Consider the following 26,840-nt stretch of genomic DNA (forward strand, 5'->3'; position numbering starts at 1 on the left):
ACCCGAATAGCTTTTGGCTTTTCCTGAGTAACCCCAGTTAGCAGGAGTTGTGTTAATATCAGTCTTAATGAGAAATTATTTTCAGGAATTTAAATATTTCTCAGAAATTGCTTATCAGTTCTGGTGAAATAAATTGAGGTGCCTGTAATATACCAGGAAAATATTCTTGTGAGTCATGATATTACATAAAAACAAGGTACAAATGTTTAGTTTGCTGGAAATACTACATACTTGAACCACTCTATGCAAGACATGCTACAAAAGCAGAAACACTGAGGTCTTCTTAGGCTGATAATTTATGTAATGTCCTGGAGCTATTTTGAAGTAGCTACTGCCCCTCCTTGGAGTCCAACAGCAATCAAATGGTAGCCTACTAGCACAATACTACCAGTTACCTGCTTGAGAGCCTAAAAGACAGAATAACTTCTCTGTCCTTATGAGCACAAATATTTTCCCAAAAGCATTTTGTCAACCTGATTAGGAATGGATATTTCTATCCTGTCAGCTCCACTCCACAGATGCTGCCACTAGAAGAAAGCTTGTGCTTACGATTCTGGCAAGTTTGCCAACTGCTGGGCTAGAGTTTAAAAACAAGCCCCACATGATCTCCAAACAAAAAAACCCTCAAAAATAGTGATGACTGGAGTGCAACTAATAAGAATAGTAAAATGGGAGGCAAACTTAAAATACAGGCAAAGAAGAGAAAGGAAAAAAGTGGTTTTTAACAATTTTTCCTTCCTCTCCTATTTCTAAATCAATAGTGGTCTCTCTTTTTGCTTTGAAAATCAGATGTACTCTAGAATGTACCTACTTGATAATCATGGTAAAAATCTACGTCTATATGCCTTAAAAGATCAAGTAAATAAAATAAAATTAACCTTAGCTGCATTTCATTGACTAGATTCTGTATTTCTGTAGAATTTGAAAAGACAGTAGTGATTGGGTACTTGCACAGAGCACAATCATGAAATAAAATACTGTATCCATGCATATATTGTAATATAATTCTGAAAATTATGGAATCAAATATTACTGCTACAAAACTTAAAGCTGAGAAATTAATTTAGCAAAATATATACACTTACTACTTGAAGCAGAGAAAGATAACCAGCTCCAACATTATCAAAGTTTACTTTCACGTTTTTCCACCGGACTTTCATAGCATTGTTTGTAAGATTTACACATGCAGTCATATTATCAATTTCCTCTGGTAGGAACATCTCACCAGTTGTGGTGTTAACACAGTGATAGAACTTGCCAGCAAACAAATTTACTCCCATGATGCTGAAAATTAGCCAGAATGTAAGACAAACCAGAAGTACATTCATAATGGATGGGATTGCTCCAGTAAGAGCATTTACAACCACCTAGTAAGCAAACACACACACAAAAAAATTTAAGAACAATATACATCAGTAATCAGAATTTTTTTCTAAATAAGGCAAAATATTTAATGCAAAACATATGTACAAATAAAATGTTGCATTAAAATATGTAGAAATAATGCCTTCAAAAATAGCAATACACAAGTAATACAAGCAAACATGATATTGACCCCCTTGGTAACAGCAATGCAATTCAGTGTTTCTGCATGATTTTATAATTCATTAGGCATATTTTTATGTATTTATTTCACAGATTACTTCAGAGTTTCCTTTTTTCTTACCCTCATGCCTTCAAAGCGTGACAAAGCTCTCAGAGGTCTCAAAGCTCTTAACGTTCGGAGGGATTTAATTGCACCAAGTTCGGAGAAATCAAGGGCATTAGCTATTAAGCTAACCAAGGAGAGCTAGAGGAAACAAAACAAAAAAAACCCAAAACAGCAGTTTTTAACAGCCTCAAAATACAAATGTAATGACTAGAGGAAGAAAACTTCAATATGGACATTAGAAAAAAGTTCCTAAGAACTCCAAGCTTCTAACAAGAACAAATGGAACAAAAAGTTAAAAAGGAACAGAAAGTTGTTTGCAAGTTTCTAAGTAGCTTAAACAACAAAGATCTGAATCTCTGGAACTTTCAGCACAGATATACACTGTGTATTAAACATTAGTTAAAAGAATACATGAAACAACTGTGCAAAATGAAGGGTACGGGTTACACTGAATTGCACATCAGATTTTTCTCTGGTATTGTCTGAGAAAATACATGAAATAATGCTCTTATATTTCTCGTGAAAAGCACTAAAATGCTGGATGAATTTTTTACCATCACATGCAGTAATCTGTGATAGGTTAGTAAAACTGCTAAAAGTTAAAATACAACGAAGTGCATCATTATATATCACATTCATGAACAAATACATTGCAAAGGAATAAATGATTTCCTTTTGCACTTACATTGCTACAGAATTAGTTGAAGAGCAGCTGAACCAAAAAATAATCTATTAAAAAGGAAAAAGAGTAAATCCATAGCATTTTTTAACATATACATAGTTTTACTCTTCTGCTTTGAATGTTACATAAAAATATTCTCAGTCAAGCAGCAAAATCAGAAGGAGTTTAGACACCAGTTGCAAGGGGTAAATGATCAGGTGTAAGTATATAGCATGCTAACCAAACTTTGCAGTGAATCCAAATGAAAGGGGGAACCAATTAGATTCAGCATTTTCAAAATATAAAGCATTCTTCCTGCATCCATTCTGGCTGCCACTGAAGTTTATGACGACATGACAATTTGGATAAAAGGAATTTGAATAAAAGCTCATCTTCCCAATAAATTCAGCCAAAGCTTCAAACGCCCTGAAAATCTATTCTGCTGTACATGAAGCGTTACAATACTAAACAGTGCTCTACTGCAGACGCTTTATTATAGACATGACAAAATCTGACACAGTAACATTTATTTCTGCTAATTTGCACTCAGAGTAATTCACATGATAACAGATATATGAATAACTAGTAATTCATATTTCTTGCATATGGTAACAGACTTGAAAGTGGTATACACTGAGTCAGACAGGTCATCCCTGTTCAGGTGCCAAACAAGACATGACTCCTGATTGTGTGATAGGCTACCTAAAAAGAAGTATCAATTTCAATACAATTACCTAAAAACAATGTACCCAAACACACAGAAAGATAACACTTTCCTGGTAAGTAGTACCTGTGGGAAAGTCATAGGATTTATGATGGAAAATCATTTAATTATGATCTATTATTTGTTGTCTCTACAGACTACTGCAGTCTTTGAATATTTAAAAATGATAATATGAAGTACCAGAAAAGAAAGCTGTGTTTACCTCCATTTGGCAAAGAATACTCTTTTCAGTGTCTGAAGTTCATAAATTAAGTTAAAAGTTCTAAGAAGCACAAGAATGATTAAGAGGCTGGCAAAGATGCTTTAGAACTATGTGCACTCTCAAAGTGGGTTAAACAGTGACAAATTACAAAACACATTCATGATGAAGAGAAACTGGCTAGCTTTTGATGTCTTGTAAATGCAGCATGAAAAATTTTAGTAAAATCAGGGTTGATTTTGAATTCAAGATGCAATAACTTTGTAAGTCACACAAACTAGATTAAACCAAAATGAATTCAAGGAACTCATGATGTCTGTGCAATATATGAAATAAAATTATATAGTCATCCATGAAAAGTTGTATTTATGAAATAACCCACCTAGAACTTTAAAAAATTCACCTGTTGGACTAGCTATAATTAGGTCAGATAGTTCAAGAGCAGAAAGTCTCATGAAAAAAATTGAAAGGAATTAGGAAAGGATCCAGAAACACATTCACTGCACAGAACTACCCTGATTTATGCCAGCAGACAAAATGATTTCCTATACAAATGCAACTATAATACCTAGTTTCACAGGAATGTGGCTGCTTTAAACTCAAACACATATATAAACATATTTACTGTAAAAAGCATTAATCCATGTGAATCTTTCAAAACCCTGAGATCCTTATGCCATACTTCTGTAATTCTAGGGAAGATATAGAGAAAATCTGCTTCAAATATTGCTGCCAATCCCCATATTCTCTTACAGATAATGCAAATATTTTATTTGCCTATCTAAATAGAAATAAATCCTCTTCCTATAAGATTAGCACACCTACATAGCAATAACTATATCTTACTTGAGAAACTAAGATACAATTAAGTACATTGCTTCTTTCTGCTTGTTTCTTCTTTCGGAGGGGAAAAGGGGAGAGAGGATAGTTTATCCCATCACAGCACTGTGGCAATAAAAGCTTAATTTTTTGGCACTGTGTGTGTGTGCACATGCTTGCACACCTTTTTAATTTCCTCTTTCTCCTCACGTGAGCATGGTTTGCACACCTTCATACTGATACCAGCTCTGAACTTACTTTCTTATTTAAAAGTGTTTAACTGTAACATTTCTCTGATGTAAAATGAAAAAAGTATCACATATCTTTTCCAATACAGTAAATTCAAGAGGTGTATTGTAACAAAAAAGAAGGGAAAAATGTATAAAGCACACTGTAATGATACCTGTGAGACAGAATCCATTCTCAGCAAGCTGCTTCATTTAAACTTTCTGTTCCTTGAACTACCAAAAATGACACTGCACAGAAAAGCACATTCTATTAATTGAAGGTGGATACATCCCAGTTTGGATTTGTTAACTGCTTGTGTTTTGGACAATGCATGTGCCTTGAGATTTATTTCCTCTTTCAATATTTATACTCTTGTGGAAGAGAGGATCTAATCCATGAGAATTTCTGAAACCTTCAGTACAGCTGGATTAACAGCTCAAGAGCTGATGGCCATGCTGTTTTGTAGAGAGAGTCAATGACTTGTGTCCCAAGTCTTCCACTCCAGACAGCTGTCACCTGTGGCATGTACACATGGCCCTGAAGGACGTATCAGAAAGCCTTATGTGGATTTCTTTCCTCTGATGCTAGGTCAAGCAAACTTTCAAACAACACATGATCCCACATATTCTCTTTTATATGACATCTTTGAATGTTCACATGCATGAGCAAAACCAGCATTTGTGCTTGTTTTGGGGCTATTACCCCTTTCAGAAACATTGTGAATATTGGAAGAACAGGTAAGACAATTTCCATTTGTATGCTACAGACTCTTTCCCAAAGAGGAGACAGCCAGAAAGTTTAGCTGCACATTTACAGAACAGTTTGCCTGAAAGAAGCCTGTAAAATGTTGTCTCAGTATGAAACATTTATCATTTAGACTGGTACTGGCGGGGCAACTGTGTTCAATATTTTGATGGATAGAGGCATAGGACAGGAAGATAGACCAAAGCTGGATTCAGGTAGTTGAGGTCAGCACACCACCTGCTCCCTAAATCAACCAAGAAAGAAGAGCAGCAGTAAGAGAGAGAGTTAAAGTTGTTGGCTACTACCTGAAAACAATAAAACCCAAAAAAGTCAGTAAATTCACCAGAAGCTAAGCAGACCACCACTGACTCTTTCTAGGAAAACAAATTCCACGGTGCAGGTGGTCAAACACTGGAAACGGGCTGTCCAGAGAGGTGACAGAATCTCCATGCATCTCTATTCAAAATTGGGCATCACACAGAGCAACCTGATCTAACCTTGAGGTTGGACCTACCCACTACTAAGCTGGCCTTGCTTCGAGCAAGGAGCTAGACTGGATAACTTCTGAAGGTGCCTTTCAACCTAAATTATTCTATGATCTGCTGTACAAGCCTATAAGATGTAGATATGCCAAGCAAGAGGTGAAGATGGCAACATGAAAGCACTGAAATCACAGAAAAGAGGGAACACTCCATGCCTTTCTGCATGGAGATACAGAATGCTTCATTAAACAGAACTCAAAACCTTATCTTGAACAAAACTCCATTTAAGATCTACCATTCACAATACAGGCTTGTACAAAGATACTTCTTAAGAATAACAATAGATTTTCTTTTCTTTATTTATTTGCTTTTGTTTTCACAAATGACAACCACAATGGACAAACAGAAATGCAAATTCAAATATCAATAGGTTCTGGAAACACAGTGTCTTGGAATCCTAACAGGAAATGAGACTAAAGCATGGACTCAACAATCCTATGCACTGAAGAGACAGACCAAATGGAGGATTGCTGCTGATTTCCCACTAATTATGAATTATGAAATGAGCCTATGTTTTTATTTAGCATTTCAGCCACAATCAACAAACAGAAGTCTATGGTGTCCTTGAAACAAAAAGAATATGCAAAAATTTTTCCAGCTTCATTCAGAGACAATCTTAATAGCTTTTCTTTGCCTTGTTGAGGGCACCTTGTTTTGCAGAATTTAATGTTAAGAAAAGAGGGAAACATCTTACTATATTTACTGGGTTTCTTAGAGATCACTACATCTGTTTTGTGAGCACATGTCAAGTTTATACTTTGTATAGAGATTGAGTGCTCAGAACAGAAGGAATGGAGAGAACAAGGCAAGACATTGAAATAGTCAGAAGAGGTATTTCCTAGATAAGGGTGCAAAGCAGCTTAATAAAGAAGGGTGGAAACTGAAAAGCTCTGTTACTTCAGAAGAAAAAGAGAGGGAACTAAATCACTACTGTAGATAGTGACTAAAAAGTAAAAGTCTGGAGTATACTGGCAATTCCACTTCTCTCAGCCACTGTGCTCAGACTCTGGAAGTAAAATTTCAGTTGGACACTGCAAGTGAGAAGTATATCAACTGTATTTCCCTGAGAAAGTGTATGTTATTTCTCATTTCACTGAGTTAATCCATTTGCTGAGAATGAGCAAAAATAAAATTATTTTTTCTTTACTGATGCTAAAAAGAGAAGCACAGTTAAATGAGGAAGACAGATAACACTACTTGTGCCCTTCCCTCCAAAAGAGTATTTTAAAAAGAGCACACGAGCTTCAATTACGTTGGTAGGGGACAAATGATTTTTGTCCTAGATTCCAGATTCCATCTTGATTCTAGAAATTATCCCTGCCCATTTGTAGAATTTCTCCTCAAATCTCTGTGCAAAGAGAAAGAACTCCTTAGTAAGAACATATGCTAACATCATGCAATGCCATTAATTTCATTAATGTCTTTGGAGCACAATTAATTCTGTTGTCTAAAAACTGGCTTTTATCTCTTACAGGGCCTTCACAATTCAGAGAAGCAACAATAGGCTCTCTCTGTGATCAGAGACAGAGCCAAACAAAAAAGAAGCTTTAGAAAGTCATCTGTTGATGAAAAACAGAAGAGTTGCACCGAAGTTAGCCTTGCAGTTAAGCATGCAGTGAGCACCATAAAAATCAAAATTAGGATTGCTTAAGAATGATTCCTACCCTTTTAAGGTGATCCTTGGGCCATTACTCCTTCTTCCTTTTTGTTTTCCCCAACCTTCTGTTCACTCCAGTTGCTGCTGCCTTGCCTCCCCTTTTCTTTAGCCGCCCTGATTTCCTGATACCATTCTCCTCTGCAGTTCTCTGCCAGTGACTCATTCATTAAGCTCAGGATCCGTTGTTCCTTCCTATCCCCAAGTGATTACTTAAACCTCCGTCTGCTTTCTATTCCCGCTTCCTCCTAGCTCCATATCACCAAATCCAGAAGACTGGATTTCAATCCGTATTTCACATCCCTTCTTTACAGCTGATACATCTCTCTCACTGGCTGGGAACCAGTGTAGTAAAACACAGATAGAAGACAGGGAATTAAAGATAACGTATATGTAAAGGCAGATGTAGTTACTCATTAAATAACTACAATGGAATCTTATTCAACCGTATGTAATTTTCTGTTATTTTTAACCCAAGCTTATATTCTTCACTGTATATACATGTATCACATAGGAGTCACACAAAATGACCTGCTTAAAAACAGAAATAGAAGAAAAGTAGAAATAGGCTACTTAGAGAGTATAGTACGTACATCAACAATCATGAAGTCCAGCCAGCACCAAGCATTAGTGAAATAAGTTTGAAAACCATAGGCCACCCATTTTAGCACCATTTCCAGAATAAAGATGTAAGTGAAGACTTTGTCAGCATATTCCAGTAGGACCTTGACAGTCTTGCGCTGTTCAATATATATATCTTCAAAAGCCTGTGAAAAATGGGTGGCATAAGTCAAATATTTATAGGTCTTCACAAACTAGAAATTAAATCACAAGAAGAGAAGAAAAAAAGGTAAACCACTTTCTACTTCAGATGTTTTACCTTTAAAAGGCAGCATTATAATGTATTCTTTCAGAGTTTTAGACTTCATCACCTGATGATGAGATTACAATATGTTGATGGAACTTGTCGAAAAGGTTTTAGAAATTTCAGTTAGAGTCCACACACAATTACAACTTGTCACTCTGAGAAGCCCAATCTCAACTCAGTGAGAATGCAGCCTCCTGATGGTAATAAATTCAACTAACAAAAGTGAGTAATGAGCTACAGTAACCAAGCATTGGGTTGCTGCTGACTTTTGCTGACTTCCTTAACCTTTGAATGACAGCACTTAAGAATCTTTTATATTATACTACACTGAAATGCAGATAGTCAAAAAAAAAATCAGGACAACAGTGATTCTCCTTGTAATGCAGGCAAGGAAATTCTATTACTAAAACACGAATAAAAGATACTCTACCAGTCAAAGTAACTGCTTACACATATAATCATTTTAGTTAATGCAGATCAAGTGACTTGGAATAAAATTTATTTATATTCTAAGACATAGCAAATAAATTTAACTTATGTCCTGCAACTGAATGTTGTACAAAATACTCATGGAACCTACACTAGAAACACCAACATCAAATTTTCAAGAGGAAAGAACTAAAAGGAAAGAGGTGATTATACAGTGCACATGATCTATAATAGATCTGTAGTGTATTTGGAAAAGTTGTTGATACTCTCATTTTAAGGCTGCAGGCATCATTTGAGGTTTTCTATACTTATAAAAATGTCTGCAAAGATCGAACCTTGAACTTCCAAAAGTCCTCATGTCTGAACACCAAAATGAAGTCACCTTTCACTCTTCCCACGGACTTTATCACTTTATTGGAAAAAGACTTCTTGAACCTTTCACTCACATTTTACACTCCACAGAGATGTGTTTTGAATATGATCAAATGTTTATGAATTTTAGTTTTAACTATTTTCTACAACTTCCTGCAGCAAATTATTGTAGGCACAAGAGAACTTGTACAATGATGAAAGGAACACCCATTTTCTTGCTCTTTCCCAACCTTCCAACAACCGAAGGCCAAACCCTGGTGAGACTCTAATGGTGATATGACTAAGTACTGACTAAATACCACATGAAGCATGGAAAACAACGCAGTATACCTGTGCACACAAGTTTGCAAATATATGACACAAATTACATATTTGTTGTATAACTACAGCTGCTTCCTCTCACTGTCCCTGAACCAAGTTGAAAAATGAAAGCATATTCCATAACCAAATCTTAGGGCAAGCAGCAACCAAAACAAACCCAATGCTGAGCAGCTGTATGAATGACTGAACTTCAATAACAGTAGCATAAAGGAATTCAAGGATGCCTGTAAAACAGTCTAGAGATACTGACAAACTAAAACTAAAGCAGAAAACAAATCAAGAACAGGAAGAATCCAGTATCTGTATTGCTTTGGGAACAATTTTAATTTACAATAGAATAACTATTACAGTTAATACATACAATTCACTCTGCATGTTTTTGTAATTACTTAAACAAGATTTTAAATGTAGTCCTCTTCATAAGCTCCCTCACACACACACATCACCTCATATTCATCAAAAACTGATCTGCAGAAAGTAATTTGACATCAGAGTTTTAATGACTAGTTTATATGCACTACCCAAAATATTCTTGGAACTTAGTCCAACTTATCTTTCAAGCCAACACTGAAATTGTTTCCTAATGAACACAGATGTGCTATAACCGTATCTTTGACAAAATGATTTTTAAAGGTGCTGTTTCTACAGGTATATGTTCTACTTACCAGAGCACCACTGCTGAGGAGAATCATGAAGACAATGAATGATTCAAACCAGTTGTGTTCTACTATTCTGTAGCAGGTTTTTCGGAGGTTCCACCAGATTTTTCCTTTTGTACTTTCTACACTGACTTTACAGCATTTAAACTTCTGTACACAGCCTAACAATACAAAAAATTATAAGTCACTATGTGATAGAATCTTCATCATTCTAAAATAGTAAAAATAGTGTTAAGTAGATCTTGTTTCATGAGTCAGATTACCAGATGCTACTAAAAGCCTTTCTGTTTTGATTCTCTGGACTTGGAAAACTTGCTTTTAGATAATTTTTCTACCACCCTGACACTACATCAGGCCTAGAATCAAAAAAGGCACAAACACAAAAAAGTTTACAGTTTACAAACGTATTTTTACAAATGCACTTTTCACCTATATACAGAGAAATAAAAACACAGTAGAATTGTCAGGAGGTAGAAATAAAGAGCGTGAACAACTTCAAGAGTTTAGCAGCTTCTTTTAAAAGGACTTTTGTCTCTAACCTAAGGTTCAAATAAACTGCACAAATGTAAACACGCCTCATTATACTGCGGAATGATGTCTGCTGCAGAGTTGACTAAGGTTACCTCTTTCATGACTCAGTAATTGCAATTTTAATAACTGATTTAATTGAAGATTGAGAGAGAATCTAGATGCTATAAAGTAAGCTTCAGATTCATTTCTGGTCAAGGTAATACAGTAAGAACTGTCTTCTTTATCCACTGATAGTACTTTTCTTCCTCAAATCTGAAAATCTCTTCTTGAACTGATATAAGAAATTACACAAGCAATAAGTAAAAAACGTCAAAATAAATGTCAAAATAATGGAAAATACAGCTGTATGGAATTTAACAAAGTACAACATACTGCCGCTACAGTCTCAATGCGAGTATTTAATCTGGATACAGATAGATTATTTTGTAATAATATACATTTACTGTAATTTATATTTTCATAAATTTCAAAAAAACATAATTTCCCAAATTAATATGGCAATGAAATAACAGTGTACTCTAATTATAACAGAGAGAAACTTTTCCATGTGGTACAGATTCGTGGTACAGAATTCAGCCCCACCTTGGAGAGCTCTCTACCTCACTATAAGACCTGAAGGATTTACCAGCATGGCTTTACCAGCATGGCCTCTAGGAGAACCTAAGAGCCTCAGCATTCACCTAATACCAGTCTCCTTTTTTTAAAAAAATAATTAATCATACAGAAACATAACAAAATTTAAATGATTGTAATGGGTCCCAAAGGCAACATTCTAGCTTTCTGGTGAGTGTCACTGAGTTCATGTGTTACATGTAAGTTACACTGTGTTTCATCAGCTCAGATAAAATTACTACCACTGTGATGAAGAGCATGAGTTACCTCACCTTCGATTACTCAGAATGCCTGGATAACTGAAAAATCAACCCTATGCCCAAGAATAATAGACATCACACATTATAAGGATAAGGAAGAGTTCTAATATAATGTGAAATTACTCAAAAGTGCAAAATGCAGAGCTTGAAAATGACACCAAATTCCCAAACAATTTTTATTTTTTAAAATGAGTTAAATAAGAACTTTTCTGAGGACAAGAGCCCTGGCCTTAAAGGCATCTTCATAACACTAAGAAGAAAAAAGCATGGCTGATAAATATATGATAGGGGTGGGAGAGTTAACCTGGGAACATTTCTGTTTTGAGTGATCTTCTGTTAATCATGTCTTAAAAGGAAGATAAAATCTGTGATAATATAAAAATGGAAAACATTCCTATACTGTAATTCCCCAAAAGAATATAGGTATGCAAAACTAAAATTAATGAAATCTTCTAAACACATGCAAGTATGCTGTTGGACTTCTACTAGCATAAGATCTCCTTTATCCTATTTAATTTTACTTGTGGCATCCCGCATTATATTTATGGCCCCCACCAATATTATCAGTGGAACTTCAAGATAATCCATCTGTTGTTTGATTCAACCTTCCCAAGATCCGAGCCGTCCCCTGGACTGCTTTCTAACGCCACGAAGGGACAACTGGTAATCACGATTCTGACGTAAGCCTCTCAGCTGGGTGGTTCCATTCAAGTGGCATGAGCCTGTTCTAAGGTTTGATCTTGCACATTTCACTACTGAGACCACAACATTTAAATCAACAGGATTATTGATCGTTGAGAAAAAGCTTATGGAATAGTATCTAGTGTTTACTTAAAATATTATAAATCAACATGTACACACATATGTAAGTTTGTATCACACAAATGACTCCATGGCCTTCAGTACCTCTGCAATGGTCAAAATTATTCATAAGAACTGACAATCTAGGATCTGGGACTGCTCTAGCAAATAGCTTCCCTGAAGCTTAGCTTAATTTAAACACTGCCAGCGCTTGTTGCAGACAACTCAAATGTAATTGCTAATCCCAAATTTTCTTTCCATACCTTCTGTAATACATACCTTCTGTAAAACATGCCTGTGGCTCTAATGCTTGATCTGGTTCAGTCTCTGCTTTTTCGTCTCCAAAGAGAGCTAAATTAACTGTACTTCCTTCAGATGAGCTAGAAAAACTTAGCTTCTGAAAATAAAATTCCACAATAATAGTTTTACTTTACTGATACTTACATGTTTAGCAATGGAATTAACATTAAGCATGCAACACTGTGTGCAGATAACAACCAAGAACAGTATTTGTGGCCAAGAATACACACAAACATCCACATATAGCAGTCAATGCTGTTGAAATGTGTGTAAATCTTCCACTTTCTATCTAGAGATTGGAAGGTGTATCATGTAATCTCTTTCACAGAATTTCAGAATTTCTGAAGTTACTATAGTACAGCATTATCATTTGTCAAAACTAACTATTATCAAGTGGATTTTCTAAAATACTCTATTTATTTTGCATTCTGCTACTATTTTCTTAATATGTATTTCTCTTACTACAGTCTAAACCAGTACCTATTATAAGGTATGCTCCAAGATGATGCAAGTTACTAGCAGCTTTTATTATAACTGTCTCCTCAACCTTAAGACAGTAAATCCTGACAGACAAAAATACTTTGAACTGTGAACTATAAGGATAAACTGTCCCAGAGAGAAACATGTAGCAGACTTTCAAGGATCAATTTTAATAAAGTGCCAGTTTTTCATAACATAAAAATAAGAGGAAAAAATTATCAGTTCTTTTTCATTGCCATCTTAAATATCAGAATGATGTAAGCTAACTACTTCTAGCATATATGACAATTTTTACAGTAAAATTGAGTACTTAGGAGGGTTTTTTTTGCTTTAGTTATACTGTAAGTCATGTCAAAGTATTAGGCAATATTCCTCAAAGAAAAAAAAATTATTTAAGGTATGTGATCTAGGTAGGGATTTCTTACCAGTAGATTGAAAAGTGCTAAAAGAAAATCTGTAAGTATTAGGAAAACTCAGATATGAGAAATGATTAGAATGTTTCGCTCAATACCTTTATAAAACAAATTAAATTGGGAAAATACATCCATTCCCTCGTCCTCCCCCCAACATAATGGTCACCCAGTAGAAAGCTGCATGGTAAGATTAGGCATAAAAGTAGTCAGGTTACATATTTCAATCCTTAATTTTCAACCTGTCTTAACTCATAATTATCATCATCATATGAACACCTTTTATGCTTTTTCACATATACAGAAAAGTTTCAAAAAGCAAAAAGTATGATAAATACATTTCAACTGGCATTAATTTGCTTTTTTTTTTTTGCCAATGCACAGATGTGCTACATTGTGCATTCTGAAACTACTCATTACTCTGGTACACATACCTGTGCAGTCAACAGACAGCAAAAAAGGATTTTTAAAAAAATAATTAAAATGACATAAATTACATAAGTAATAAAACAAATACTAATATATGAATAAGCCTGAATTTGTTTTTTTTACCTTGCAATCTGCATATGTCTTGCAAAACTCATGCTCTGGAGATTTTAAAGGAAGACTATGGTGTATTGCACAGTTAATCAGAATATGAGTACCAAACTAAGCCAAAGTAGTTTTGATCACACCATTCTCTGACGTTTTACAATGTTATTACCAATAAATATATAACATCAGCAATGGATTCACTGACACATGAATAAATGTGTGTAGGGAATGATGTAAGCACACCTTGTAAAACAGCCTCAGCTTTGTAGAATTAATATCATTTTCATGATTTTAACAAGACTTTCATGATTAAGAGATACATAAGATATAGTAGCAGACAAGTTGGAAGCACCATCCAATCAAGCTATATTTACAATTTGATTGCAAAATGCAAAGGGACGAAATCATTTTAGATATTAAATTAAAAAATGTTATTTTTTTGCTATGTTTGCAAAAGAAGGTAGAAATAATTTAACATGAGAAGGTGTTCTACATTAACTTTTGTGAAAAATTGATTAAATAATATTTCCTACTTTGCTGTGACTTTAGAAACTGAGTACCTGGAATAGAACACCCAAGTTATTCATATTTATGTAAATGCTTCTTCTCATTTTTACTAGAATAATTTTAAAAATATCAATATTCACAGCAAGCATCTTTTCCTATGACTAATTCTACTGAACCTGAAGATACCACTATATCCCTCCACCACTTTATTAATATGCTGCTTTCATCATTCCATGACAGTTTGCATATATAAATACATATATATATATATGTGTGTATATATATATATATCTCCACAGAGAGAGAGAGATTGTGAGAGAGAGAGAGAGAGAGAGCGTGCGCACGCGAGATGCTGCAATAGTGATGGGTACACTGAATTTATGAACTGGATTATAAAACAAATTAGTAATAATTAGTAATTTTAAAATACTTTTTTTTAAGAGAGTAAAGAAATTTTGTGTTATATTGCTAATGGAAATTAATAGCAACATGAAGCGACCTGGGTCCTTTGAACCGTAAGCTAATTAATATACATTCTGAACAGATGATGTGAATTCAACTGAAAAAATACAGATTTTTTTAAGAATGAGAAATATTAAAAGATGAGCAATCATAAATGGAAAAGAAACTAGAAAGAAGCAGTGTGTTTAGGACATCAAGGTAAATATTTAATACTTGGTAGAAGAATCAGATATTACAGAGTTTAGTTAAAAAGGGTAGGTTTCTTGACTCTAGAAAGCAGATCAGAGACTCTTTAAATTGTTTTGATATCAAGGAGAGATGGCCTCATTCCCTCTTTCTTCTGGGCTTGGCTTGAAGAGTGGCAGATTTAGTTAAACATCAGTAGTCTTTTTTTATGTAGGGTGCTTCCTTTTTTCACACCAAAACCTCCTATTAAAACTAAAGTATTAAACAAATAAAAACATCTACCAGAGCACTAGGTATGGAAAAGTTTCCTGCTCTGTTTTAATTAAAACCTGTTAGTTTCTTTCCCATGTACAAAGTTTGCAGGGATCTAACTAATTTTGTGAACCATTCCGGTAACAACAGTTTTAGGGAAGATAGAAATGTTCATCCTTCAGCTCCCAGGGCCCTTAGTTAACACTTAGTGTAATACAGTGCAAAAGAATGCATGAAGAATATATTGCAGGACTGCACAAAAAACCCCACGTGAACAAAATTTGTATTTGAAAAGGGAATGCCTCAGTGATCCCTAAATGGCAAGTAGCGGCACTGCCCATCTATTTAGGAGAGACGATTGGGAATAGGCAGCAAATAATTTGGAAGAATTAAGGTTTGTTTTTTGGTTCTAGAGATCCAGAGTTTAGAGATTTTGGAGGATACTAGTTGCTATTTTGTCTTTTTAACAGTAATTTTCATAATTTTAGCCTTATCTTTGATTTTTCTAATTTTCTTTCTTGTTTTAGCTTCCTAATTTTATATTGTTTTAAAATACCAACATTAATTTAGACACTTACTTACATCCTGCATAGAATTTTTGCTTGGAATTATGTTTTATATCTGCCTTTTACATAATCAGCTGGACTAAACTCACAAAGAAACATTTACTGCTGATGAAGAGCAAAGCTGATATACATGCTTTCCTAACTTCTGATCTTCCAGACACACACTAGCTTCATGATTTGAATATAACTAAAATACTATATCCTATTAAAAGCAAAAGGACTATGCATATGTATAAAAAAGATATGTTTGATTGTTCCCAGGAGCGTATCTTTCACCCTACATTTTAACTTCTCTTATATGAGAAAAATGGAATTTAAATGATAAAAACATTATGAAGAAATATGAAAATGTCTCTTAAAAATACAAAATATTTTAGCATACAAATAATTTGTAATATTAAGATATTAACAGGCATTGTTCAAATGAACATGACCAGAAAATGTTTGTAATTACATGACAGCTAAAAACACGGTTCAACGGATGAACAGAAAAATTCAAACATTTGCATTTCCATAAAATCATAGGCTGTTAATCTGTTTTAAACTTGAACAGTCTTGAAACTTAATAATTCAGTTAACAGTAATTAAAAACTACAGAGCATGCAGCTTATGCTACAGAAGTAGTACAGAAAATACCAAAGATGTAACAGAGAGAGAGACATGTTGGGGTTGCCCCCAACCATGCTGTGATGTGAGTCATGGGACTCAGCTTACAGAATAGCTGTGCACGTTTCCACTACATTACGATGGATGGGGAAAAATATACTGTAGCTGAGTAGCATGCAGGCCAGTCCATTTTAAAAGTGATCATATACTTTGTTTAGGTAACCTGTGTAAACGTGCTGACATGTTGCTCTGCCTGGTTAAAAAGCACCAGAGCTGCATTCTTGACTGATCCAGCTTGATTTTACTCCTGTGAGAAGTAAGAATTGTACGCAATGAAGTTCAAAACATGGCACCCTCTAGGTTGTTTGAGTTCTGGAAACAGCAGAAGTATGGATTCCTACTTAGTTAAAAATGCTTTTTCTAGATATGTTACACATTTGCGAAACACAACATTTATAGTTGTTGATTAGAGACTTAAGCATAGTTATTTAACACCTCCAATATAACCTATTCCCATTTAAAGGCAAATCCTGCAAGGAAGAGGTGAAACCACTTGTATGCTCTGAGGACCTGTGACTGACAAGGCTGTTTGTCCAAGAGCTGTGATCTGTCTACAACATGAAAGACAATCTCCTTACTGATTGTAAAGAAAATACTACTGTATGTGAACTAGTTTTATGTTTTTAATTTACTTATCTCCTATGCTTGTTTTTTAACTACGCTAATCCTTATCCACTTATCCACACTGGAGTGGGTTAAAAGAAGCCATAGACAACTGTATCTTAAAAAACAGCTAATGTTTGTGTTTCATATCAAATATCAGAGGTGAGAAAGCACAGACTCTGTTACCCAATTATTTAATATAAAAGAGTGAGGAACCCGGTATCTTCAACTGCTACATAATTCCTATGTAAGGGTTAGATTTAACATAGTTAACAGAGAAAAAGTAAACTACCTGGAATCATCGGATATTCCTTCCACAAAACCAAGATTTATTCAAACATGCTAACAAGAAGGCCAGTGGCCTTTATTCAGATTAATAATAAACAAAAGATGTAGCAGCTATTGAGCCGGAATTATAGCTTCCTAAAAAAGGGCAGTTAATGCTTTAACACATTTTATAAATATTTATGAACATTGTTTGTTTGTTTTTGAAAGGCCTCTTGGTAATCTAAGGTCTTCTCAACTGACAGGTCAAGATAATACACAGAACCTCCACAAAGCAGACAGAGAAGATCAAGTTTCAGTAAATGACCTGTTCAAACAGCAAGTAAGTACAGTATTATTGCAGCACTTCATTCTACAGTAAAAGAAACACCTAAAAACTCACCTTACTACACCTTCCAAATTTCCATTTAATCTAACTACATTTTGCTACAACAAGTTTATTGCTATAATCTGGAAAGAATATGGGCAGTACCCTATTTTTTCAAGCAAGTTAGTAATGCAAATTCATTGCTAGTTCAAAAAAGCAAGCAAAACAACCCACAGCAATCCAGGTTGGAGGAGCGCTGACTGCACAAGCAGTAGTCCTCAGTGCCCTCAGGCAGTCCTGCTTGACTGGTTCAAAACCCTCAGAAGCAAGCAAGAAGTTAGTATTTTTCATTTAGTGATTCTATTTTTCTCATTCATTTTCTTTGGGATATTCACCTTGTAATACTGCCATTGTTCCCTTGTTTTTTTCCCATCGTTTTAACTTTAGGAGAACAGGAAAGCTGATTGTTATGGCTCTCATTAGCACCTGTTTGCACCTCATTAGCTTATCCTGTACTAATAATGCTCATTTCCATAGACTTCAGTGGGCTTTAAGATTCAGATGCAAAGGGTGCTAATACTCTTTTTTAATGTGTCCACTGTTTATTTCTAATAGCACTTTACTTTCATCCTTACTTCACAGAAATTTAATGATTATATACTAGAACAATATGCCTTTTCAGGACACGGAGCTTTTACTTCTGTGTATTCTGTACATACATATTAATTCATCTATCCAACTGAAACATTTGGAAAAACTGGTTTTGGAAAACTCTTCTATAAATAGCTTAGTATGCCTTTGTATAATGCTGCCTTTCCCAACCTCTTTCACTCTCACTCACTTTCACACTTTACAGTTTATTCACTCACAGCCCACTCCAACAATCTCAAATCATAAATGCTTTCTATTTCTAAGCAAGAAAAGCCATACTACAAAAGAATACAATTGGTATATGTCAGAATATCATAACAATTCATTTGTATAAAATATAAGTTTTGAAATCCTACCTCCTTGCTTTCCTCCAGATCCGACTCACTGCTAAACTCTTCTGTATTTAGATGTTCAAAATCAGATTCTCCAACAGCTATTGGTACCGTAACAGTAAGGCTTGGGTTGTTTATGAATGATGCATAATCACTGCCACCTACAACACTGGTGGTTCCATTCTCTTTTTTGTGATAATTCAGATCTTTCTTTATTTCAGCGATGGTACGGTTGGAAATGCAACACTCTCTCTTATCATTCAACTGATCCGTTGCTCTTCTTTCATTTACAACAGTTTGTTTCCCCAAAAAAGATTTTTGGACACATTCACCTGCTTTTCTCTTCACACAATCTATTCCCTTCTGAATTCTTGCAACAGCAATCTGTAAGTTGTTCATTTCATTATCATCCTCTGTAGGAGAAAGGCTGTCTGAACTAAACGAACTCAGCAGCAAGGCCAGAAAAAGGTTCAATACCTAAAAACAAAGACAATACAGCTGGATTTTCCCACTTTATTCTTCATTCACATGCTTCTTCTATCACTGATTATTAACACCTTAGGCTTCACATTGTTCTCTGCTGCATATGATTTTGGAAATTAAACAGCAAATAAAACGTAAACACAATGTAAGCACAACACTTGTCCTATACCCAATGCAGTTGTTTTTTGCGGTTTACATTGCTATATGACTACGAAGCCACTTGCATACTCTTCTTCTGTCAATGTCTGTGCAAGGGTATTAAGGTCAGAAATGAATGTGTCTTTACTACTGACTGAACAGATCCAAAATGTTTACTTCTCTGCGGCAGTGGAGCACTCTGCAGTAAAAGACATAACTAATCTTTGCAGAAAACAGCTTTCTTAGAGGCTGGCTAAAACACACACAAACATTTTCCTGTATGCAACTCAAAATGCCCCCCAAATCTTACTCATCTCTCATCCTCTTCCGCTGGCAAGAAGAAACATACAATAGATTTCAGTTATGCTAAATCCAATGTCTAACAGGAGCTTAGGTGGTACTAGGAAAAGTCTATCCAAAGAACTTTTAGAGTGGAAGTTCTTAAATTCTTTATACTGGGCTATTCTTCTAAGCAGCTCTCAAGATAACAGGGTAAAAGCAAGCATCAGGCCAACAAAAAGAGAACCGGGTAACAGAGCACTGAAATACAGCAGGGATTGTCTACTCACGTAAGAAATTCTGCTAAAGTTATAGTATAAAATCAGGATACAATGAATACTGATAAAAATACAGAGATGGACACTTCATCGCACAGAGTTTCCTCTTCTGGTTTAGAGAATTATTTAAGGAGGATGTTTTGTTTGGCAATTAAATTCACAATTATCTTCATTACAAGATTCAAGATCAAGATCTTTGTACAAAATTATGGAGCATATCTCCAAAAAGGGTATTTCCAGGAATAAAATACAAGAAGGCAGCTGAGAACGGAAGATGGGAACATGCTATTTAGTTTGAATAGGAATGACTGTGAATAACAGCAGTACAGACAAGACAGTGTTTTAGAATTATGTTACTAGTACTCATGCATGACTCATTTAAAGATAATTCCTATTTCTAGAAATTTTATTCCTAAAGAATTGCACCGGGATGGCTAATTTAAAATCTCTTTTGCTGTTGACAGTTGCCTAAAGAGAAGATGAGAACCATGGGAAAACTCTGTAGGCAGTGAGAAGAGCAGAGCAACAGGCAGAGCAATGAAGGCTTCTTTACTAACTATTACTCTATTAACCGGCAAATTAATAAATACAGTACATATTTAAAAAGACAAACTAATATATGGGAATGTATAAACTACCGAGTGAATCTGATACTTTCCTCTTCAAGAGAAAAAGAAGTTAAAATAAAGTCTGCTTTAAAAATGTCTGTAAAAAATACTTAACAAGTAGGAAGAAAAAAGGTGAAGGAAACGTCAAGTATTTTAATCTTCTTTTCTGAAGAGAAGAATCTGCTTCTCCTTCCCAGCAGGCAGGACCCAAAATGGCTTAAATTTCAGAGTCTAAGAATTTTAAAGCAGCCTTTTTGACAGGAAAGGGCAGAAAAAGAAAAGCTGTCTGTATGTGATTGGAAGTAGTGTCTCTATCAATTAGGGAGAAAAAGCCCTTATATTTTGCTAGCTGGTAACCTCTGTCCTGGGAGCATACTTCTTGTGACTCCTTTTCTACTCTCTCTAGGAGCAGTCTGCAAGAACCTGAACACAAGATGCTTTTCTCCCTGTCTCTCTGTCTCTCTCTTGCCTCCTGGCCCATATCCTCTGAATTACAGTCTAGAGCCTCGAGGGAGCCCATCCTCCAATTTGAGGATGCTACTGCACAGAATCAAAAACCTAACAAACAGAAAACTGTGTTTCTGAACCTATTCATAATGAATTCAAAATCATACAAAACATAGGTAAATAACATATTTAATGTTAAGAACAACTCGATTACTGGTTTCATTAAAATTCTTTCTCTAAATGAATTCTCAAATTATTTTGGCTACATACCACGAGGTTTCCAATCACCATGACCATCATGAAGACAGTAAGGCACATGGGTTGGCCTGCAACCTCCATGCAGTCCCACATCGTCTCTATCCATTCTCCACACAGCACTCGGAATACAATCAAGAAAGAGTGGAAAAAGTCATGCATGTGCCAGCGTGGAAGTACACAGTCGCTGGAGATCTTGCAGACACATTCCTTGTAGCTTTTCCCAAACAGCTGCATCCCAACCACAGCAAAAATGAAGACAATGATGGCCAGCACCAGGGTCAAATTCCCCAAAGCCCCCACTGAGTTGCCAATAATCTTAATCAGCATATTTAGAGTTGGCCAAGATTTTGCCAATTTGAAAACTCGCAACTGAAAAACAAAAATATGGAGACATTATTTGTAGTAGTTACAAAAATGATATAGAAATACAGAGAAAGCAACAGATCGTGGACTAGCGTCTCTCTGCAATACCAAAAGACCTTCAACAAGTTTTGAAAAACCGTAACTTAATCAGAAACAGGAATTCCATAAAATTCCCCATTTTTAAACTTAATAAATTTTGGACTTTTCTCTCCTATCTTTTGCATAGTGTATCTGTATTCCATTCTATACAAACAAAACAGCCCACTGGTTGAATCCATTTGGCTAGTGAACTAGTGAACTCTGACATGGCACATATCTCAACCATTATGTGCAGAAACGCATGAAGAAATAAATAAATATTAAAAAAAAGGATTCTGCTGAAGGAAAATAAAGGATTCAAAAGCCCTCAAAGGACAGAGTCTCCCAAAAGAATAATGTCTTCAACAAATTTAAAAAGTATCAGGCCACAGTCTGGAAATAAAAGCCAAACATAAGCTCTAACCCAAATGTTCCCACTTATGCAGGAAAAAAGTGTAACTCACATTCTTCCTTATCCCTAATCCAGCAAAAAGAACAAAAGTATAAAATATTTTTATTTTTAGATAAAAGCATAATGGAAAATCAGTCAGTGAAAGGAACCACAGTGAGAGGATGTCTCCAATAGTCCACTACTCTTTAAAAATAAAAAGTTTTCTATTAAAATAAAGCATTAATTTTTTCCTGAAGAAAAAGAAAAACAATCTTTTTATTAAGTAAATTTATAAATCCTACATTTTAAAAGAGCAGTTCTAGTGTTTTGCCAGCTGTCAGATATGAAAGTAGATAAAAGAATAGGAATGTTTAATTATTCACGTCTTCTCTCAATACGCACTAAATTCCACACTTCACTGTGTTGTTATCCAGCCATGTCAATACAATTACAATAAAATTACAACTCTTTCCCTTTAAAAACAGTTAGCTGCTTCTGAACCATAAAATAGCACACACTACTTAGTTTTAATGACAATTAATTTTGAAAATCTTGCTTGCAGAGATATCCCATGACACTTAAGAAAAGTCACATATATCATGTAACTAAAGTGTTATTTACATTAGTATGATTAAAATACAAACATAGTGCATTAGCAGATATATTATCATCATTAATTTATTTACCAATCTGAATGATCGGAGAACGGATAATCCATCCACATTTGAAAGAAAAAGCTCCACCAAACTAAGGGTGACTATGAAACTATCAAAAATATTCCAGCCAACTTGGAAATAATAAAAAGGATCCATGGCAATTATCTTGAGAACCATTTCTGCTGCAAAGATTCCAGTAAAAACCTAAAGGAAGAATGTTGTTTATTATTATTTTGTAGATGAGTATGAATAAGTTGTACCAGAAGACAAGGAACAACTTAAATAACGTGTGATAACCTTCTTACAGCAGGATGTCAGTAAGGAAAATTATCACAAGCTGAACTTCACAGAAGAGATAAGTGACAACATCAAAATGAATTGCAGTGTATCTTTATTAACATTTTATTTAAACCTGAGATACATTTAGTGACTAGTAAGAAGTAAACTATTTCTAACAAGCCTCCTATTTTCTCCCTACCTCTGCCCTGCAAAATTAAAGGAATGTTCCCCAGCAAGATAATAATAGTTGTTCTTGCCACAAGGGAAGGTACTTTAACAAAAGACTGTGGAAAATTATGAACTGATCATGAACTGGAGGGTGATTTAGAGTTTTTGCTATTAAATGAAGTCTTCATCAGAACACAGAAACAGTAAGTGTCTCTCTGCTTGCTAGCTGCCAAGAAAGGCTAATTCTGCTTAGGTTCATGTTGGAAGCAGAACTCCTTTCTGCCTGTGACAGAGTCAGATGAAGCAAAAAGCAAAAAGCAAAAAAAAAAAAAAAAAAAGCCTCTGGAAAGGGAGCAAATTCATTGTATTTACTGTAGATGTATGCCCACAGATATCTATTGAATAGCATAAATTATCTTTAACTTAACATCTTTTCTGTGTATCCATGATGTGCTCTGAGTGACAAGCGGACCTGCTCCATCACCGAAGTTGTGGAGTTGAAGGAGAAAAGTGCAAGGAAAAAGAGAAGTGGAAAATGTCATCTTGTGCACTCTCATTCTCAACACTGATGGGATTTCACATGGCTAACCACTCCAAGAACAACATTCAAATGCTAATTAAAACTACCACATTGATTCTGTCACAGAAACATGGTAACATGGATCTAACTTAAAAAGTTACTGAAATATGCAATTGTATTTTAAGAGAGTAGTGTTTCTAACTGTAACAGAATTTCTGATGCAAAAGAGACTGAAAGATACTCATAATTTTTCTGACCAGAAAGATTAACAAACTTAGAAAAAATATAGGAACATTTGACAGGCTTTTAAAGATAGTGCTACACAGTTCAAAAAGCAAGACAGCAACCGCTGAAACAGTATGTCAATTTTGTACCAAAGTTTTAGCTGAGCGGGGTAAACACAATTTCTTATCAGCGTGAAGGAGCACCTATACCCACAGAGCTCAAAATTAGATTAATATTAAGCTCTTGTATTGCTTATCAAATCCAAATATGGTACCTTTTCTGGGTATAAGGTATAGGCATAATCGTAAGACGATCCTCTGCAACAGCTGTTGGTCCTCCCTGTCTTGCTCCTCAAATACATCCTGAGTCTGTTCTCACAGAAGCACAGAACAGTTGGGGTTGGAAGGGACCTCTGGAGATTGTCTGATCCAACCTCCCTGCTCAAGCAGGGTCACCTAGAACACGTTGCCCAGGACCAAGTCCAGTTGGGTTTTGAGTATCTCTAAGGATGAAGACTCCACAACCTCTCTGAGCAACTTGTTCCAGTGTTTGACCGCCCTCAGAGTGATGTGCTTTCTTGCGTTCAAGTGGAATTTCCTGTGTTTCTGTTTGTGCCCACTGCCTCATCCTGCCACTGGGCACCACCGAGAAGAATCTGGCCCTATCTTCTTTACACCCTCCCATCAGATATTTGGAAACACTGGCAAGATCCCCCTGAGCTTTCTCTTCTCTAGCCCAAGGAGTCCCAGCTCGCTCAGCCACCTCTCATATGAGAGGTCCCTTACCCATTTTTAAGGATATAGCCATCATTTTAAGCAGCAACATGACTAAACGTGATTATCTTCCACAAAAAATGATCTCTGACTCCAAATAAAGGCAAAAAGATTGAACTGTGTCTAGACTGGTTAAAAGTATCAGAATACAATTTAAGTGTTAACACCATGACGTCTCTGGACTTCAAGCTGGATATATTCCCAACATGTACCTAGAATTTCATATACCCTAAGAACTGAATTGTTTTGTTATTTTGCTAAACCAGAATTACTAGAATTACCACTTACAATGAGCATAGGCCAGAAGTGTAGCAGATAACATTGTGAGTATTATTGTCATAAAATAAAAAACCCAAGATTGTGGTTCTTTGGGAACAAAAGCCAACCAAATTAATAGGCATTCTCAGTAAAATTCACAAGTTCTTTGCCTTTCAAATAGTTACGGTCAAAAAACTCAATCAAAGCAACATCCTTCATAGAACTACAAAAAACAGAGCAAAAAATACCAATGCAAAATAATATCCAACATTTCTGGTGTTATCAACGATACTTATGGTAGAAAGAACCAAATTTGGCTCCTACTTTTCTTTTAATGCTAAATAAAAACAAATCGTATATATTTTGGATTGTGTGTCATCTTAAGTCCTGTTAATGAAAATTCTATCTGCAGAAATTTTAATATGGAAGTCACACTCCTAAATACATCACACCCCAAATGGTATTTTTAAACGACTTTTAATACAATTAAACATTTAAAATGTATTTTATGGGATGATAATAAAAATAATAACATCTAAGTTAATTATATTCCAAATAAAAACTATGTTCATTTATCAAATGATAGTTTAATGGACTTACCTGATTTCCTATTTTAAGCAAATTATTGAAGTTGTCAGTCATTGGATAATGTTCCATAGCCATAAACAGCGTGTTTAAAATTATGCAAACAGTAATAGCGAGATCAACAAGTGGATCCATTACAATGAAACTAACTATATGTTTTACTTTTAACCAAGGCTCCCAACAATTCCAAATCAAGAAAGTGTTGGCAAACTTATACCAGCAGGGTGGACATTTTTTCCTAGATTCTTCAAGTTCTGGAAAAAACAGAAATGCATAGTGAACAAGTCAATGATAAAATGAAAACAAATTTTTACTTAGTCTGATTTTTCAGGTTTTAACGTCTATGCCTGGGTCAAAAACAACCCAAGCCAACAAAAAGCATTTAAACTACAAGATGAAATTTGTGAGCTGAGCTTAAAAAAAAAAAAAGTGTATTCAATTATTTAATCAAAATTTCTACTACGGAAACTTGATGGGAATGTTTGAATGAATAGCTGAATCATCTATCTAGTCAATAAAACACGACAGTCAGGAAATAGTGATCTATGAACCAATGCTGCATATTTAGGTATTTGAGAAACAACATCTAAAGCAGCCTGGAAGAACCTTCTTAGAACTTTATTGTTGTCGCTGCCTGACAAGAGTTGATAAGAATAGAAGGAAAAACTCAAGATTATATAGTTAACAGTTGAAAAAGCTGTCTATTTATATTATTGTATGATCTTGTTTTCAAAACAAACAAACCCCTCCTTACATTTAGGGTTATTCTTAGTAAAGCTTCCAGCTCTGCAGTCCTCTCAAATGCATGATTAATTTGCATGAAAAGTAAGATTAATTTCATTGAGAATAGGTTTTTGACAACTTATCAAGTTTTATCAAGCATTGCACTAGTAATAATTTCACTCTTCCAAAATAACCCTACCACTAATTTCCTTCTCTCTGTTAACTAAGGCCTCACCTCTTATGCTACATAACATTTTTATAGGACAGCTAATGGAAAGCTTATACCAGTATCACAAGGAAAGGCACTTCTTTCAATAACTGGACAGTTAAATATGAATAGCTAGAATAAAAACACATACACCTTTATCAGCTTTAATTAGAACATACCTCTCGGTTTAATCTGCTTATCAGATTCTTTCATTTCTTGTTTCACTATGCTCAGGTAATTTTGTTCTACCATTCAGTCTACATATTTGCAATAGCTACTTACTTTTCGTCTTCTGCATGTGCATCATGAACATAATACCTTCACGCAAGTCTAAGGTTATGTCTTAGACACATCTACAACTGTAACATACCTTCCATTGTATTCGTGATAATGCTGGCTATACTCATGGCTCTTTGCCTTAAATTTGGATCGTCCAGCAAATCCATTGGTATTTGATATGAACTTGAATGTCTCTTTTTTATTTCTATTTCTGTAGTAGTGCTCTA

At 35.0% G+C, this 26,840-nt stretch overlaps 1 protein-coding gene and 1 long non-coding RNA gene across 5 annotated transcripts in view; one reads left to right on the forward strand and one right to left on the reverse strand.

The window, feature by feature from the left end:
- Positions 1–21,093, forward strand: part of LOC135328851 (uncharacterized) — a 61,909-nt gene extending 40,816 nt beyond the window's left edge. Inside the window, exons 2-3 of the long non-coding RNA XR_010389970.1 lie at positions 17,572–17,648; positions 20,809–21,093. This is a non-coding gene — a long non-coding RNA (uncharacterized LOC135328851). The remainder of the gene's footprint in view (positions 1–17,571; positions 17,649–20,808) is intronic.
- Positions 1–26,840, reverse strand: part of LOC112979715 (sodium channel protein type 2 subunit alpha-like) — a 50,846-nt gene that overhangs the window by 10,684 nt on the left and 13,322 nt on the right. For 3 of the 4 annotated variants that reach the window (XM_064514877.1, XM_026094108.2, XM_064514879.1), the window contains exons 10-19: positions 26,705–26,837; positions 25,419–25,657; positions 22,626–22,799; positions 21,120–21,476; positions 18,641–19,093; positions 12,355–12,472; positions 9,878–10,032; positions 7,816–7,989; positions 1,667–1,789; positions 1,086–1,367 (exon numbers count right to left, since the gene is read on the reverse strand). In XM_064514877.1, the coding sequence (XP_064370947.1) occupies positions 1,086–1,367; positions 1,667–1,789; positions 7,816–7,989; positions 9,878–10,032; positions 12,355–12,472; positions 18,641–19,093; positions 21,120–21,476; positions 22,626–22,799; positions 25,419–25,657; positions 26,705–26,837 (2,208 nt within the window). The remainder of the gene's footprint in view (positions 1–1,085; positions 1,368–1,666; positions 1,790–7,815; positions 7,990–9,877; positions 10,033–12,354; positions 12,473–18,640; positions 19,094–21,119; positions 21,477–22,625; positions 22,800–25,418; positions 25,658–26,704; positions 26,838–26,840) is intronic. The other variant, XM_064514878.1, reaches the window with a different exon arrangement.

The sequence above is a fragment of the Dromaius novaehollandiae genome, chromosome 7 (assembly GCF_036370855.1).
Source record: "Dromaius novaehollandiae isolate bDroNov1 chromosome 7, bDroNov1.hap1, whole genome shotgun sequence".
Taxonomy (NCBI): Eukaryota; Metazoa; Chordata; class Aves; order Casuariiformes; family Dromaiidae; genus Dromaius; species Dromaius novaehollandiae.